This window comes from Caretta caretta, chromosome 2, assembly GCF_965140235.1.
Source record: "Caretta caretta isolate rCarCar2 chromosome 2, rCarCar1.hap1, whole genome shotgun sequence".
Lineage (NCBI taxonomy): Eukaryota > Metazoa > Chordata > Testudines > Cheloniidae > Caretta > Caretta caretta.
Window position 1 is genome coordinate 44,233,273 of NC_134207.1, and position 17,025 is coordinate 44,250,297.

General features: G+C 42.0%; 1 protein-coding gene across 3 annotated transcripts in view; it reads right to left on the reverse strand.

The window, feature by feature from the left end:
* TMEM67 (transmembrane protein 67) overlaps positions 1–15,766 on the reverse strand; it is a 61,028-nt gene extending 45,262 nt beyond the window's left edge. The window contains exons 1-5 of one of the 3 annotated variants that reach the window (XM_048841220.2): positions 15,553–15,692; positions 15,056–15,211; positions 12,084–12,172; positions 5,845–5,938; positions 2,147–2,246 (exon numbers count right to left, since the gene is read on the reverse strand). In XM_048841220.2, coding sequence (XP_048697177.1) covers positions 2,147–2,246; positions 5,845–5,938; positions 12,084–12,172; positions 15,056–15,143 — 371 coding nt within the window. In that variant the 5' untranslated portion in view covers positions 15,144–15,211; positions 15,553–15,692. Of the gene's footprint in view, positions 1–2,146; positions 2,247–5,844; positions 5,939–12,083; positions 12,173–15,055; positions 15,212–15,283; positions 15,521–15,552 lie in introns of those variants that run through there. The other 2 variants (XM_048841219.2, XM_048841221.2) reach the window with 2 other exon arrangements.
* Positions 15,767–17,025: the final 1,259 nt, after the last annotated feature.

A 17,025-nucleotide genomic window follows, 5' to 3' on the forward strand; every position in this document is an offset into this window, starting at 1 on the left:
CTAGTTCACCTCTGCTCTGCCTACTCCCCTGAACACGCCGCTGCTCCGCTTCTCCCCCCTCACTCTCAGGCGAGGAAGAGGCAGCGTGTTCAGGGGAGTGGGCGGAGTGGAGGTGAGCGGGGGGGGGAGCACAGGAAGTAATGGGGGGGGGTGGTAGAGGAACCGCTCCCTCCCAGCTCACCTCCGCTCCACCAACGCCACCTCCCCCAAGTGCACCGCTGCTCGACTTCTCCCTCCCTCCCTCCCAGGCTTGTCGCGCGAAACGGCAGCGGCGCACTCAGGGGAGTGGGCGGAGGCACATTTCTAGGGGCGGCATGGCCGGCCCCAGAATGCCGCCAGAATGCCACCCCTAGACATGTGCTGCCCCTAGCACCTGCTTGTTTTGCTGGTACCTAGAGCCGGCCCTGCTCCTAGGCGGAGGTGCGCAAGCGGCTTTGTCGCCCCCCACAGCTCCCATTGGCCAAGCCCCGTGGCTCCTCTGCCTAGAAGCCAGACCTACTGCACCCCGGAAGTGGCCAGCAGCGTGGTATCGGAAAAGGCAGGCACTAGCCTGCCTTAGCTGGGCAGCATCGCCAACAGGACTTTTAATGTCCTCGTTGGCAGTACTGACCAGAGCAATGCGAGCCAGTGCCTTACATGCTGTTACCCAGTACTGGGTCACAACCCACAGTCTGAAGAAGTGGTTTAGTTCAAAGCCAATCATGAAGAAATCCAAAGGGGTCTCACAAAACTGGGTGACTGGGCAACAAAATGCCTCATGAAATTCAGTGTTGATAAGTGCCAGGTAATGCACACTAGAAAAAAAAAATCTTAACTATACACAGAAAATGGATGGGCTCTAAATTAGCAGTTACCACTCAAGAAAGATCTTGCAGGCAGTTGTAAATAGTTCTCTGAAAACATCCACTCAGTGTGCAGTGGCAGGCAAAAAAAAAAAGCTAACAATGTTAGGAACCATTAGGAAAGGGATAGATAAGAAGACAGAAAATATAATGCCATTATATACATTCTTGGTACGCCCACATCTTGAATACTGCATGTGGATTTGGTCACCCATCACAAAAAAAGATATATTGGAAAAGGTACAGAGAAGGGCAACAAAAATGGGTGGGGGTATGGAACAGATTGCATATGAGGAAAGATTAAAAAGACTAGGGCTGTTCACCCTAGAAGAGAGACCAACTTCTATTGGTGAGAATGTGTAAGTTTGAATGCTTACACAGAGCTCTCCTTCAGCTCTGTGTAAGCTTGAAAGCTCCTCTCTCACCAATAGAAGTTGATTCAACCGAAGATATTACCTCACCCACCATGTGTCTCTAATATCCTGGGACCAACGCGGCTACAGCACTGCAGGTCCATCAATTGTTATTAGCCAAGATGGTCAGGGACATAACCCCATGCCCTGTTTGTTCCTAAATCTGGGACTGCTAGAAGCTCAGAGTAAATGACAGAATGGCTCACTCAACAATTGTCCTATTCTCTTCATTCCCTCTGAAGCATCTGGCACTTGTCACTATTGGAAAACAGGATACTGGGCTAGATGGACAATTGGTCTAATCCAGTATGGCTATTCTTATGTTCAAAACTTCAAATTAAGTCCTCGGATCACATTTTAGCTCAAGTATACAGTCTTTTTTTTTGTTTTTTCCTTTCTGTGTTCATAGCACAATGTTTACTAGAGGCCTGAGACTCATTCCAATGAAGTCAGTGGGAAGCTTTCCGTGGTTTTCAATGGGAGCGGGACAAAAGTTAACGTTACCAGTTCATTTCCACTATTATTCAATTAGCAACAAATAAAGCAGTACACATTAATATAAGAACATGTTTGTTCCCACTCTACCAAAAGTCAGTAGAAAGACTGGAGTTTCAAATTTAGGATACTGGCCCTGCAAGATATTTAGCAACCTCAACTCCTGCTGACTTGAACATGAGTTGAAACATCTTGTCTGACTGCTATTTAGATTGCCACAAAACAATAAGGACACCTATACTATATGCAAGAGAGAATGCCCCAATTAACCAGAAGTATTCATATTTTATCCAACAGATAGTTTGTTCCTGGGGAGTGTTCCATTTAAATCACATCATCAGGATCTATACAAAGCAGATCTGAATACATAAATTTAGAAGAAGCAAGAATACTTACCTATCTCCTAAGACATTTGAAGCAGAGAATGATGGTTCATTTGCATCACAGCGTCTACACAATGCTTCATTCAACAACTTGCCATTAACATCTCTTTCCACTAAGTGGGGGAAAAAAAAATGTAAATGTGAGCAACAACATGCCATAGAGCAGGGGTCTCAAACTCAGGGCCTGTAGGCCATCTGCGGCCCACAAACCTCCCCAATGTGACCTACAGGGCTCCAGCAGTTTTTGGGGCCCGGTCTCTCCCTTGGCCCCGCCTGCCGCCCCCAGGCGCTCCTCCCCCGGTAATTTAAAATGGCCCGGGGCCCCAACAGCGCAGCAGAGCTGAGCAGGGTCTGCCTGCTCGCTCCACATGTCTGCTGGCCCCTCCCTGTGGCCCCAGGGTGGGGCAGCGCTGTGCCTCCGCGTGCTGCCCCCGCCCTCAGCACCCCTACAGCCAATGGGAAGCTGCAGGGGCAGTGCCTGGGGGCAGCAGCGCATGGAGGTCCCCCGGCTCACCCAACCTCGGAGCCCCAGATAAGCGCTGCACCACCAGATCCCCTCCCAGAGCCTGCACCCCCATCCCTTTCCCACCCACCCCTCCCCCAAACTCCCTCCCAGAGCCTGCACCCTCACCCCCAGCCCAGAGCCTGCACCCCAGACTCCGCCACCCAAACTCCCTCCCAGAGCCCAAACTCTCACCCCTTCTGCACCCAAACTCCCTCCCAGAGCCTGCACCCCAATCCCCTACCCCAGACCTCCTCCCTCACCCAAATTCCCTCCCAGAGCCTTAGGCAGGTTGGGGGCAGAGGTTTGTTGTTGGTTTTTTTTTTTTGGGGTGGGGGGGGGACGGGACGGGTTTCTGGGCGGCATGAGTGACATTATTTGCCTGCTGGGAGGATTTGAGGACTGGCACTGGACCTAAAGTAAATGGAGTTTGAGACCCTGCTATAGAGTATTCCGCATAGGTTATAAAGCTGCTTACAAAAATAATGCTTTAGAAGAACATATCTAGAAAAATCTGGTTCAGAAATTAATACAAAATCAGTTGGCATTTTCTAAAACTCCTGGGCCACAACTGACAAAAAGTATCCTGTGTAAACACACACACACACACACACCCCAGTAGTTTTAATGATAAGCCAAGGGCAAAAATGAAACAAGTTTCTCTACACTTGTGTTAAGAAGGAATTTATATTCAAAAGAACAGGATATTTGTAATTAAATTGCAAAATTTTGGAGTAGGAAGTAATTCTCTTTGAACAGCAGTAATTTAATCACCGATTTTTATGGGACAAGATAGAAAGCTTAAATTTCGAAATTTAAGCTTTCTAAGGCAACTAAGAAAACTACAGATTAATAGTATTCAAAAACTAAATTACAGATGCTGTGCAAAGATGATGCACATGTGAACATATCGCAAATGCAAGATTTTTTTCCCCCCAAAGTTCTTTGGGGTTGTTTAAGTTTTTCCATATTTTTTACTTTTAGTTTTTAGACTATTTGCTATGGGGGATAAGAAATGTATTTTGTAACCCTCATGATGCTTAAAGGGAGATGTTTCAGCTAAAACTGTTTTCTGGTTCTTAGAAAAAGAACACAGTTTAACATTAAATGACAGTTCAGTATTGTCAAGGTTCCTCCCCCACTCTGAACTCTAGGGTACAGATGTGGGGACCTGCATGAAAAAACCTCCTAAGCTTATCTTTACCAGCTTAGGTCAAAACTTCCCCAAGGTACAAAATATTCCCCCCGTTGTCCTTGGACTGGCCGCTACCACCACCAAACTAATACTGGTTACTGGGGAAGAGCTGTTTGGACGCGTCCTTCCCCCCAAAATACTTCCCAAAACCTTGCACCCCACTTCCTGGACAAGGTTTGGTAAAAAGCCTCACCAATTTGCCTAGGTGACTACAGACCCAGACCCTTGGATCTTAAGAACAATGAACAATCCTCCCAACATCTTGCACCACCCCTTTCCTGGGAAATGTTGGATAAAAAGCCTCACCAATTTGCATAGGTGACCACAGACCCAAACCCTTGGATCTGAGAACAATGAAAAAGCATTCAGTTTTTTACAAGAAGACTTTGAATAAAAAATAGAAGTAAATAGAAATAAAGAAATCCCCCCTGTAAAATCAGGATGGTAGATATCTTACAGGGTAATTAGATTCAAAAACATAGAGAACCCCTCTAGGCAAAACCTTAAGTTACAAAAAAGATACACAGACAAATAGTTATTCTATTCAGCACAATGCTTTTCTCAGCTATTTAAAGAAATCATAATCTAACACATACCTAGCTAGATTACTTACTAAAAGTTCTAAGACTCCATTCCTGTTCTATCCCCGGCAAAAGCAGCATACCGACAGACACAGACCCTTTGTTTCTCTCCCTCCTCCCAGCTTTTGAAAGTATCTTGTCTCCTCATTGGTCATTTTGGTCAGGTGCCAGCGAGGTTACCTTTAGCTTCTTAACCCTTTACAGGTGAGAGGAGCTTTCCCCTGGCCAGGAGGGATTTCAAAGGGGTTTACCCTTCCCTTTATATTTATGACAAGTGTATCTTAAAGCCACCCTCAAGGCCACCTTTTTAAGACTTAGTGATCAGAAGAATGAACCTAGTACAAAGACATCTGGTTTCTGTTTAAAAAAATCTAACTGTTTTGGATAACCAATACTAAACATTTCTACAGCAAGTTCCTGAGCCTGGTACGTAGCCAGAAAACAAGCTATGAGGTGTGGATGACATTGTGTCTTACACTGAAAATAGGAGCAATGCAAGATAATAATAATCAGGTTTCTCTACATCCAAAAGGGTTTGAAATAGGAGACATATGATTCAGTTACAATAATTTCTGTTAAAAAGAGTTTTTCAGAACTGTGCCACTTTGCAGCAATGAGTAAGATCTTAAATACACCAAGTTGACAAAAGCCTTTTATGCTTCAAGCAGGTCTACAAAAAAAAACAAAAAAAAAACAATCAAGATAATTCTACGCTTGCCTTTTTATCTATAAAGAAGTGTTGTAGGAACAACATAAATGTGTATTTGACATAAATGAACACTGAAGTGTATTTACTGTGTCCTTTCATATGCATCAGTGAATCTTCTTGGGGTGGACACTGACCGGCTACGGGCTCAATCCTGCAACCCATATTTTTAAAGTCAGAAACCATTCACATAACTAAGGGCTGCAGCACTGGACCACATGTCTCAGAAGCAGCATGAGACAAACTATCCTTAATCCAGGGTAGTCTGTTTATCCAGACTATCCTGCTGTTCCTTGCGCAGGATGAGTAATTTCTGTATTACATAGCTGTAAACTCATTATCTTTGTTTTTAACTAGTACATTTTGATAAACTTGCTGTTATTATTGCATTTTTTCCACTTCAGTCAGAACTGCTACCTGCCCGGGGTAGGCAGAAGGGGTCCAATAAGAATAATCAGTCTTTAGTTTTATTTGCAACTTTCAAATGAAAGGAATAATGGCTAGAGGACACAGTTTTGTCTGCTATGGGTTTATGGTTTTTTGGGGGACATGGGTTTAAAAAACCAAGATGAATATTTTTTTTAAACACACATTAGAACTGTAAACAGCAATACTTTGATAACTTTGGCTTGCTGTTTTTTATTAATTTGTTAGTAATACAATGCTGTTTTGATAAAGTCAGATGTTTAAAATCATCAGCATTTCATATTGTGTATAGATTTCTTACCTAAAATTTCATTAATGGCGCATTTACATTTTCCTTCTGTAGTTAAGCCTTTAGGACAAGTAATACAATTCCATCCATCTTCAGTAACGCCACTCTATAAAGTTTAAAATATATGTAAAATCCTTTATAAAAGTCCTCTAGAACTGAAAAAAAAAATCTGACACATACATTATTTAAAATAGAAATTATCTAGGTATTCTAACATGCATAACATTCACAAAGCTGTCTGAAGAACACACTAGAGACCCTAGCAAGGAGAACCATCAATATATTCAATGGGGCGCCATTCAGATTTAAGGATCTGACTGATCTTTTCAAAAGTCTGAGGTCACAATACAGTACCTAGTTAGAGTATAAGAGGAGGTTTTAGTTTGTTTTTTAAAGCATTACTTGAAATCTATTTATGCCATCTTGGAAATAAAGTGTAGTTTAAAAGTGCTTGTTTTACAACAGAAATGGTGTAACACCATCTAATAAAAAAATGAATGCTATGGATTTTGACAACTTATCACCAATGCAGAAGTGATTATAGGTAGGGCCCTACCAAATTCATGGTCCATTTTAGTCAATTTCACGGTCATGGGACTTTAAATGTGAAATTTCACAGTGCTATAATTGTTGGGGTCCTGATCCAAAAAGGAATGGTGGGGGGGGAGACAAGATTAGGCGGGGTTGTGGTACTACTACCCTTCTGCGCTGCTGCTGGTGGGAGACTGACAGCTGTTAGCCAGGCACCCAGCTCTGAAGGCAGCACCCTGCCAGCAGCAGCGCAGAAGTAAAGTTGGCAATCCCCTACAGTACAGAAGTAAGGGTGGCAATACCAAGACCCCCCCCATAGCCTTCTGACCCCCCCTTTTTGTCAGCCTGCCTCCCCCCCCCCCCCCGCATTTGAGAAATGCTGGTCTCCCCTGTGATATCTGTATAGTATAGGTTAAAAGCACACAAAAGACCAGATTTCACGCTCCGTGATGAGTTTTTCATTGCTCTGAATTTGGTAGGGCCCTGATTATAGCCAAATGTGATGGGGAAACAGTGGAAATGGAAGAGTTGAGGGTCAAGCAATTGCAGCCTAGAACCTATGTAGTTGTATAGAGTCTTGTACATCCATAGTGTTCACGTGTACACACGTACCTTAAGCTACACCACCACTGCAGAGTATGACCGGGGGGGAGGGAGGGAGGGGGAATTGGGAACTGAATATCTCTCTCCTTCTCCACTATTCCCATCCTATCTTTGCATAAAACCTACCATAGGGTCCAAGAATGAATGCCAGATTATAGACAGCAGAATAGGGGGATAAAAATCAATGACTTTAAAAAAAAAAAAATCAAAAATCAGATTTTTTTTTTGATAAAATGCTTTTTTTGAGGGAAAAAACCTATCTAAAGATAGGCTTCAGGGTAGCAGCCATGTTAGTCTGTATCCGCAAAAAGAAAAGGAGTACTTGTGGCACCTTAGAGACTAACCAATTTATTTGAGCATAAGCTTTCATGAGCTACAGCTCACTTCTAAGGTGCCACAAGTTCTCCTTTTCTTTTATCTAAAGATAGTTTTAATTAAGATACATTATAACTCAAAGATATCTCATCATGGAATAGGGATTATAAATTCTAGTTCTATAATATGAGACAATATATTCAAGTAATGTTTAAGAAAAGTTTTGTAAATGAGTGCCAATAGTTCATGGATTAGGGACCCAATCTTATGGGGGTCCAGGGGCTTCTGGGAAGGTTAACCTAAATAATCTATACATCTACCCAATGGGACTCAGTGCTCACTCTAGAAGATACCATCAGAGATGTTTAGTTTTGCAGTTCTCAAACTGTAGATTTGTGTCTCCAGAGATAACATGCTTGTTAACAGCAAAAATGTTTTTAAATATATAGAAGAGAGAAATAACAAACCTCAACCGTATTGTCCCTCTGCAAATTTGTGTACACAAAGTCAATCCCTTACCTCTCTCTAAAAGTGCAAAGTTTCAAAAAGTTCAATGAATAGAAGATTGTTGGGGCTGGAATAGATCTGGAGAGAAATGTGAGAAGGGAGAGACAGGCAGTAGAAACAAAAGTGAAACAGTTTGAGCAGCATATTCCAGAAGTCTTGAGGTCTTTATGAGCGTAGCCTTCATTGATTTGAGATCTACCATACCATTATCTCACTAGAAGGGAAAACCTATAATAGCAGAAGGCCATAAAAAAGACGCAGTTTAGGGATATTTTAATGAAGTTCCTCTACCTGTGGGTAAGACAAGCATGAGTGCAAAAGGCAAATAGTGCAAAAAAGAAATGCAAGAAGTGTTCCTTCTCAGGAAGAAGCTGCGTTGAAGATGATGAAAGGAACATGTCTGAACAAGCAGGATCTTCAGGTTGGTCAACTTTTTTATTTCATACTTCTTTCTTAAGGACTGCCTGTCTTCCTTCTGGACTATACTTGAATTCTCATGTTTGAGCAAAAAATAAAGTGGTTACTCTATGGTACTATCATTTTAGATACAGTTGTGATTAAAAAATAAATAGCTGAAATAGGCAGATCTTCCTTTTACAATTCCACCTTTAAAGTAGTATTGAGTGTCAGTGAATGCAATGAGTAATACTAAATAAGCAGTATAGTAATAATAAAATAACTGTATTGACTTATTTTGTTTAGAAGCCACCCCTCAACATACAGAATTCTGAAGACTATCCACCTTCAAGATCACCATCATTTTCTACAGTTTCAGAGTTATCTGACAATGATAGTGTTTCAGTCACATCATGTATGTCACATAACCACAGCATATCACCCGTAGCAAAAAGAAAAAAAAAATCTCCATCATCCAGAAACAATTACAGATAATTTTGTGATAAGAACTAGCAGATTACAAAGAAAGGTAATTGATGGGAAAATTGCCCGGTTTATTTATGCAACAAACTCTCCTTTCTGTATGACTGAGAACCCACACTTCATTAACATGGTTCAGTCACTAAGACCAGGATACAGTCCACCCAACAGAACAGATGTTGCCAGCAAATTGCTGGCTAAAGTGTATGAAAGAGAAATTGAACAGTGTGCAAAAGGTCTAGAGGGTGAATTGTTAACCTGAGTCTTGATGGGTGGAGCAATGTCCACAATGACCTTGTTGTATGTGCTTGTGTGACAACAGAAGAAGGGAATGTCTTCCTTACAGAAACAATTGAGACATCAGGAAATGTTCACACACAGCAGAATTATTACAAGAAAAGCTATAACAAACTGGGGGAAAAAATTCAAATGTCTAGTATGCAGCTTGGTCACAGACAATGCTGCAAATGTATCCAAGATGAGAAGAAATGTAGAAAAGTGAAGAGAGTCCCAAGCTAATAGCATACGGTTGCAGTGCTCATTTGATGCACCTCCTAGCCAAAGACTTCAGTGTTCCAGAAATAAAGGCTAATGTTGTTGAAATTGCAAAATACTTTCGTAACAACCACTTTGCAGCAGCTGCTCTGAAAAAAGTGGGAGGAACCAAGTTAACTCTCCCACAAGACGTGTGATGGAACACGGTAGTGGACTGTTCTGAGCATTATATCAAGAACTGGCCTAATCTGATGACAGTTTGTGAAGAAAATCATGAAAAAAATAGATGACACTGTCAGCCAAAGTTCTCAACATTGGGCTTAAGAGAAATGTTGAATGAATGCGGAGTACCCTGAAGCCTATTTCTGTAGCCTTGAACAAAATGCAGGGAAATAGCTGTTTTATTGCTGATGCTGTTGAAATTAGGAAGGAACTGAGGGAGATCTTAAAAAGAGAAATATGCAATGACAGGAGTTAAATTACAAGCATTTAAAAAAACAAATGGGACAAGCACTATCTCCAGCTCATTTTCTTGCAAATATTCTCAATACTCGGTACCAGGGTCAAACCTTAACTGCTGAAGAGGAGTTAGTTATGACATGGACATCCAGGAATCATCCCTCTATAATGCCAACTATAATAAACTTCAGAGCAAAAGGTGAACCATTCAAGAAATATATGTTGACTGATGTTTTAAAGAAAATCGCACCAGTGAACTGGTGGAAGTCACTTAAGCACTTGGATTCGGAGACTGTTGAAGTGATAATCCTCACTTTAACAGCAGTAGCTTCTTCTCCCGTTGTAGAAAGAATATTTTCTTCCTTTGGACTAATTCATTCCAAATTGAGAAATCGTTTGGGACCTGAAAAAGCAGGAAAGCTTGTTTTTCTTTTCCAGATTATGAACAAAGAGGAAAATGAAGGTGAAGATGACCGAGTTAGCTGCAGAAGCCAATATTTTAAGTTTCTCATGTTGACCTGGCTGACAAATTAATTCTTGCTTTAAAAAAAAAAATTAACTATTTTAGTTAAATACAATTTAAACAACCCTGATTTTAAAACACTTGAATGTTAAACTAAATTCATATGCTTGTTTTGTTAAAATATTATGTTTGCTGTTGAAGAAAAAATCCAGAATACATAACTTTATTTAAATTAAATTTAAAATTTAGTTAAATAAAACAATTTGTGTGTCTGATGATGTTCTCCTCCTAATACAGCATGGCAAGAAAATCCTCCAAATATTAATGATTAACCTGTTGGATTGAAGCTCGTTCACTTCCCAGTGACTTCATAAATATCTGCTTCAATTACCTTTGGTAAATGAAAAAGCCAAACTATCATTCATTTTCTGATATACCTGTAAAACTAATCTGAAAAGTTTTAAAAATAAATAGCTTTAAAAATGTATAGTGTGTATCTTCTAAAAATGAAACCTACATCTATCTCTGAGTTGTGAAGAATATGTATTAAGGTTAGAACAACCAACAAGAATGCACTTTTATGTAGAAATCCATGATTAAACCGAGTCTTCCTGACTAGTGATTTAAATCAATTTAAATTTAATCCACCCTGCAACAGAAGGATATAGTAAGCCTTAGTTACAATAAAGAAGGAAGACAGAAATGGAGCTATGCCCGAGGAGGTTTGCTAGAGCGACAAGAAACACCTCTGTCTTTAAAACAGTGAGATTAAAGAAGCTGACATGAAGTCACAAGTTTACTTAGTCTAGATAGGCAATAAGAATTTACTAGGTAACAGTCAAAAGTTAATAAGATACATATCTTTGAAGATCAATGTAAAAGTCGCTGCTTGTGTTAAAGGTAGAGATAAGATGACCAAAGCTGGAAGGCCACAGTCTAGGCATTATGGTAGTCTAAGCTATACAAATGCCAAAAATAGACAAGAAGCAAAAAACCCAACAACTGAGCCTAGGGATTTCATGAAGGGGTGGTCTTCGTGCAGAGACACAGCCATCAGTCACTTAGGCTACGTCTACACTGCGCACCATACAAGGGCACAGCTGTGCTCCTACAGCCCTCCCGCTGTAAGGTACACAGCGTAGCTGCTCTTCTGCCAAAAAAATAAAGCCACCCCCAATGAGGGACAGTAGCTTTGTCAGCAGAGCATCTTGCGCTGTCCATGCTACTGCTTTTTGACTGTAAAACTTGTGTCGTTCAGGGGTGTGGTTTTTTTCAAACCCCTGACCGACAAAAGTTTTACAGATGAAAGTGCAGTGTAGACATAGCCATAAAGAAAGCAAGGACTGATAAGAGATTAAACCAAAATTTAGAATACCCTTAAGTTGTTTGCTCACTCATGACATTTTTATACATTATTTTTTCTTAAATCATGCTTAAATTGGTCAGCTTTTAAGCAACCTGTGTGTTCTACAACTTGTTTGGTTAGAAAAGTATTTGGTTGTATGAGAGAATGAGCAAACCAAAAAGTTATTCAAGGCAGGTTTACGCTTGCCTATCACCTTATTTACATTGGTTACTACTGTTTATTTCAGTATCCTTATTCTAGCCTCACTGAAATTTTCTTGGCAATGACTCACTTTTACAAACATAAAAAGTACAGCCTTTAAACATTACAGAAGTCAAATTTTCCCACAAAAATTAAAAACATTTTTCTCATCTTACATTCAAAGGAAGCTCCCCATGTTTGTCATAGACAGCTAAAAACTGTTGTAAGATGAATCACAAGTTTCATAAATATGGCACTCTTACCAATATCTGAACACAAAATTTTGAATAGTTCTAAATAAAAATACTGCTATTAAAACATTAAGTTAAAATTTTCCGAACAAAATTAAGTAAGAAATTTTGTAATAAATTTTACTAAAAAAATAAAACTTATAGAAGACCTGTAAAACTACAAAAATGTATCATCATATCACAATATGTAAAGCTTAATACCTACCATATTCTCTGGGCATTTTTCACAAACAACAGAAGGTCCACCATTATTAGAAACCATCTTGAATCCTGGTAGACATACACATGAAATACCTAAAAAGTAAATAGTTTTATTTTCACCCCAATTTATACAAATAAACCCCAACTCTATTGTCGAGCAATTGCTACAGCTCTTAAATGAAGACTCGCAATTTCCTACTTAAACTACAATGTTTGAATAAGAACTGCAGTAAAAACACTCCACTTCTTTTAGAATGTTCATGTCAGAGTTCAGTTTTTACCCTTCAAAAGTAGAATTACTCTGAAAGATTAAAGATAACCTGGAAAACAACTGTCTTCTTTGTGTGCAAAGAGCTTCAAAGTTATTTTGTAAGCTATTTTAAATTCAGTACTTTTAAAATATATTTTTTCCTTTATTCAAACATGAATAGTAAAATAACCTATCTTCAAATACTGCAAATACTATTCAATGGGCTTGATCCTGTGAAGTGTGTAGTGCTCGCAACTTCCACTGATTTCAGCTGTGAAAGCTGAGGGCACACCATGCCACATAGGAACAGGGCCACCAATTGTTGTTTACATTTATTGCTATTTCTATTACAAAACAAAAGCGGATATAAAATTAAACATGTAAAATATTGAACTATGTCAATAATCAATTTGGCAAGGTCATTTAAAAAAAATTCTCAGAACTTTTCTGATCCATTATTCCCTTCTTCACATGAATATACAATACTCATGTAACAACAGCATGTTTTGAATTTTTTTATGTATATACATTTCAAAACAGAACCTATTCTAAATGCTCTCAGCTCTGGAGAGATCACATAAAACAGTATAACCTCAGAGTTAGAAACACCTCAGGAATGGAGGTTGTTCGTAACTCTGAAGTGTTCTTAACTCTGAAGAAAGTGTTACGATTCTCCTTTCAGAAGTTTACAACTGAACATTGACTTAATACAGTTTTGAAACTTTACTATGTAGAAGAAAAATATTGCTTTTATTTTAGTAGTTTACATTTAACACAATACTGCACTGTATTTGCTTCTCTCTCTCTCCTGCTGTCTGATTGCATACTTCCAGTTCCAAATGAGACGTGGTTCACTGGTCAGTTTGTAACTCTGGTGTTCATAACTCTGAGGTACTACTGCAGTAGATCTTGCCTTTCTCACCCCTAGTTTTTATATATAGATTCAAAGAGGAAAGTAAGTTTTCCTGCTTTTTCAGGTCCCAATCTGTTTCATAACTTTGAACTACTTATTGCACTGAACTTGTTGAATAACCTGAAATGAACTACAGCAGAACCTCACAGTTACGAACACCTCAGGAATGGAGGTTGTTCGTAACTCAAACGTTTGTAATTCTGAACAAGCCTTTATTGCAGGGATGGCCAACCTGTGGCTCCAGAGCCACATGGCAGCTCTTCAGAAGTTAACATGCGGCTCCTTGTATAGGCACCGATTCTGGGGCTGGAGCTACAGGCGCCAACTTTCCAGTGTGCCGGGGGGTGCTCACCGTTCAACCCCTGGCTCTGCCACAGGCCCTGCCCGCCCCGTTTCCCACCCCCTCCCCTAAACCTGCTATGCCCTCGCTCCCCCGCTTCTCCCTAGAGCCTCCTGCACGCCACGAAACAGCTGATCAGGAGGTGCGGGGAAGGAGGGGGAGGTGCTGAATGGCAACGCTGCTGGTGGGCAGGAGGCTCTGGGAGCAGGGGCAGGGAGCTGATGGTGGGCTGCTGATGTATTACTGTGGCTCTTTGGCAATGTACACTGGTAAATTCTGGCTCCTTCTTGGGCTCAGGTTGGCCACCCCTGCTTTATTGGACGCTCCTCAGAGCGGACTACTCGGAGCAGGGGCTCACAGCTCTGCAGTGGCTGGGCGGTAAGTGAGGATGGCCCCAGCTGCAAGGGTGATGAGTGAGGCACCCTGAGGCACCGCAGTGTCAGTGCGTGGTTAATCATAGAAGGTTAGGGTTGGAAGGGACCTCAGGAGGTCATCTAGTCCAACCCCCTGCTTGAAGCAGGACCTATTCCCAATTTTTGCCCCAGATCCCTAAATGGCCCCCTCAAGGATTGAGCTCACAACCCTGGCTTTAGCAGGCCAATGCTCAAACCACTGAGCGGTGCAGACTGTGGTCCTTTAAAACTGAGCTGCTCCTCCAGAGCTCAGGCTCCAGCAGCTTACACTCCAGGTCAGGTTTCAATAGCAGTTCTAGAAGTTTCTTTCCCAAGCTCCGAGCTTGAAAGCTTGTCCCCCTCCCAGCCAGGGGAGAGGCAGAGGGGAAAACAGCATTCACCACAGCTATAAGTGGCTGCCCAGTTGTGGGGGACAGGCAGCCCAGATGTGCCTACCTTTAAGATACAGGCACCTGTGACCCTTCAGTCAGTAACTCTGGTATTTGTATTTTTGAGGTTCTACAGGACTGGACCTATCTGATCAAGTAAATGTTTGCAGAAATTTACAAGTGTCAAAGACCCAGAAATACTTATAAACATCATTGTATGTCAGCCACCTATTGTGGAAAGAACCTTGATTAATACTATCAACTCTTCAGTTAATGAGCACCACATTTACGCATATTTAACACAAAAAGGAAAAAGACTAAAACTTTGTTTTCTCATTTCTAGGCTTGTCGCTTGGGACAATTGTTACACGAAATGAAAAAGCTGATCACATCGGAATTACATTCAGCTAGTCAAAATGATGTATTTTTTTAAACCTTCCTCTTTCTCTGCTTCATATCTGTCCAAGATTCACACATTTGGAGGAAACTGAATTTCTTCCTCAGCAGTATTATTGTGGTAGAACTAGACAATAAAAATAAGACCTGCATTTCAGGTTTACTCCTATTCTTAAAAACAAACCCAAAACCACAAACAAACTGAACACCGCAGAAATGAGAAACTTGTCTTGCAACGTTCCCACAAGGTAAAGTTACTGCCCCAGGATGGTGAATGTACTGTAAATTCAACCCACCTATGCTACTGTGAAAAACAAAAAGTCTTAGGACAAAATTCCCTAGATCACCACTTTCCTCTAGAAGCATCACTACCCCACTATCCATGGGTGATCAGTGGAGACTTGCCACCACTTCGCAAATAGTTCACGTGCAAAGAATGAGCATCCCGATTTCTGCCATGCAAAAGATGAATTAAAACAAACGCTTCAGTGTCGTAAGAGCCAAAACGATGAACAAACCCCCACCGGCCCCCGCTTAGCGTGACGCGCCGCTCAGCTCCCCGGGACCACCACAAACACGGCTTTAACGGGTACTTCGGGAACGCAGCCCCCTCAGCCCAGGCTCTGCCACCCCGCGACGGAGCTGCGCCTCCAAGAACAGCTCCCCCCAAGAGATGGGGGTTCACCCACCCCCAATGCCTAGGCGGCGGGGGGGCAGGCTAGGCCTCTTACACACCCTGCCCCGCCTGCTGGGAGACAGGACTCCCCCGCCTGGGCCCCTCGCTCGCTCTCACCCCTGGCGCTCCGCCCCTGGTGGGGCCCGCACTGGCCGCACGCCAGGCTGGAGATATCGAAGTAACGGGCATGGCCGCAGTCCTGCGGCTGGCGCAGAGGCAGGGAGAAAGTCTGCCCAGCCGAGAGCCGCGCGCTGAGCGCCAGGAGCAGCGCAGCGGCGCCACAGCGCCCCACCGTCGCCATGGCTACTCAGATCCCAGCAGCCTCTAAGCGTCCCGACCCCCCGCGGTGATTGGCGAGCCCCACCTCCCCCGACGAGTAAAGAACAGCCCCAGCTACGGACAGCCAGAGGGGCCAGACACAGTTCAAGGCGGGTCCTTCTTCTTAGGCATCAGAGGGAGCTGCACAGGGGAGGAAAGGGTGGGCTGGTGGCTGTGCGACTGCTTCTCCCCTCCCCCACAGCGGAACATCAGGTTGAGAAAAGCACAATGTGGTGTGAGGGAGAAAAATACAAAAGACTGCTAGTAAATTTAGAGAATGGGTGAGTGTGGCAGAAAGAAGGAGAACATAAGAGCGGCCATACTAGTCAGATCAAGGGTCCATCTAGCCCAGTATCCTGTCTTCTGACAGTGGCCAGGTCCCGGCGCCCCAGGGAAAGAACAGAACAGGTAATCACCAAGTGATCCATCCCCTGTCACCCGTTCCCAGCTTCTGACAAACAGAGGCTGGGGACACCATCACCGCCCATCCTGGCTAGTAGCCATTGATGGACTTGTCCTCCATGAATTTGTCTAGTTCTTTTTTGAATCCTGTTATAGTCCTGGCCTTCACAACATCGTCTGGCAAGGAGTTCCACAGCTTGACTGTGCATTGATTGAAGAAATACTTCCTTTTGTTTGTTTTAAACCTGTTGTCTATTCATTTCATTTGGTGACCCCTAGTTGTTGTGTTTGTGAGAAGAAAATAAATCTTTCTTATTTACTTTCTCCATACCAGTCATGACTTTATAGACCTCAATCATATCCCCCCTTAGTCGTCTCTTTTCCAAGCTGAAAAGTCCCAGTTTTTTTAATCTCTCATATGGAAGCCGTTCCATACCCCTAATCATTTATATTGCCCTTTTTGGAACCTTTTCCAATGCCAATATATCTTTTTTTAGATGGGGGCGACCATATCTGCACACAGTATTCAAGATGTGGACATAACATGGATTTATATAGAGGCAAAATTATATTTTCTCTCTTATTATCTATCCCTTTCTTAATGATTCCCAACATTCTGTTCGCTTTTTTGACTGCTGCAGAACACTGAGTTGATGTTTTTGGAGAACTATCCACAATGACGCCAAGATCTCTCTTGAGTGGTAACAGCTAATTTAGAACCCATCATTTTATATGTATAGTTGGGATTATGTTTTCCAATGTGCATTACTTTGCATTTATCAATATTGAATTTCATCTGCCATTTTGTTGCCCAGTCACCCAGTTTTGAGAGATCCTTTTGTAGCTCTTTGCAGTCTGCTTTGGACTTAA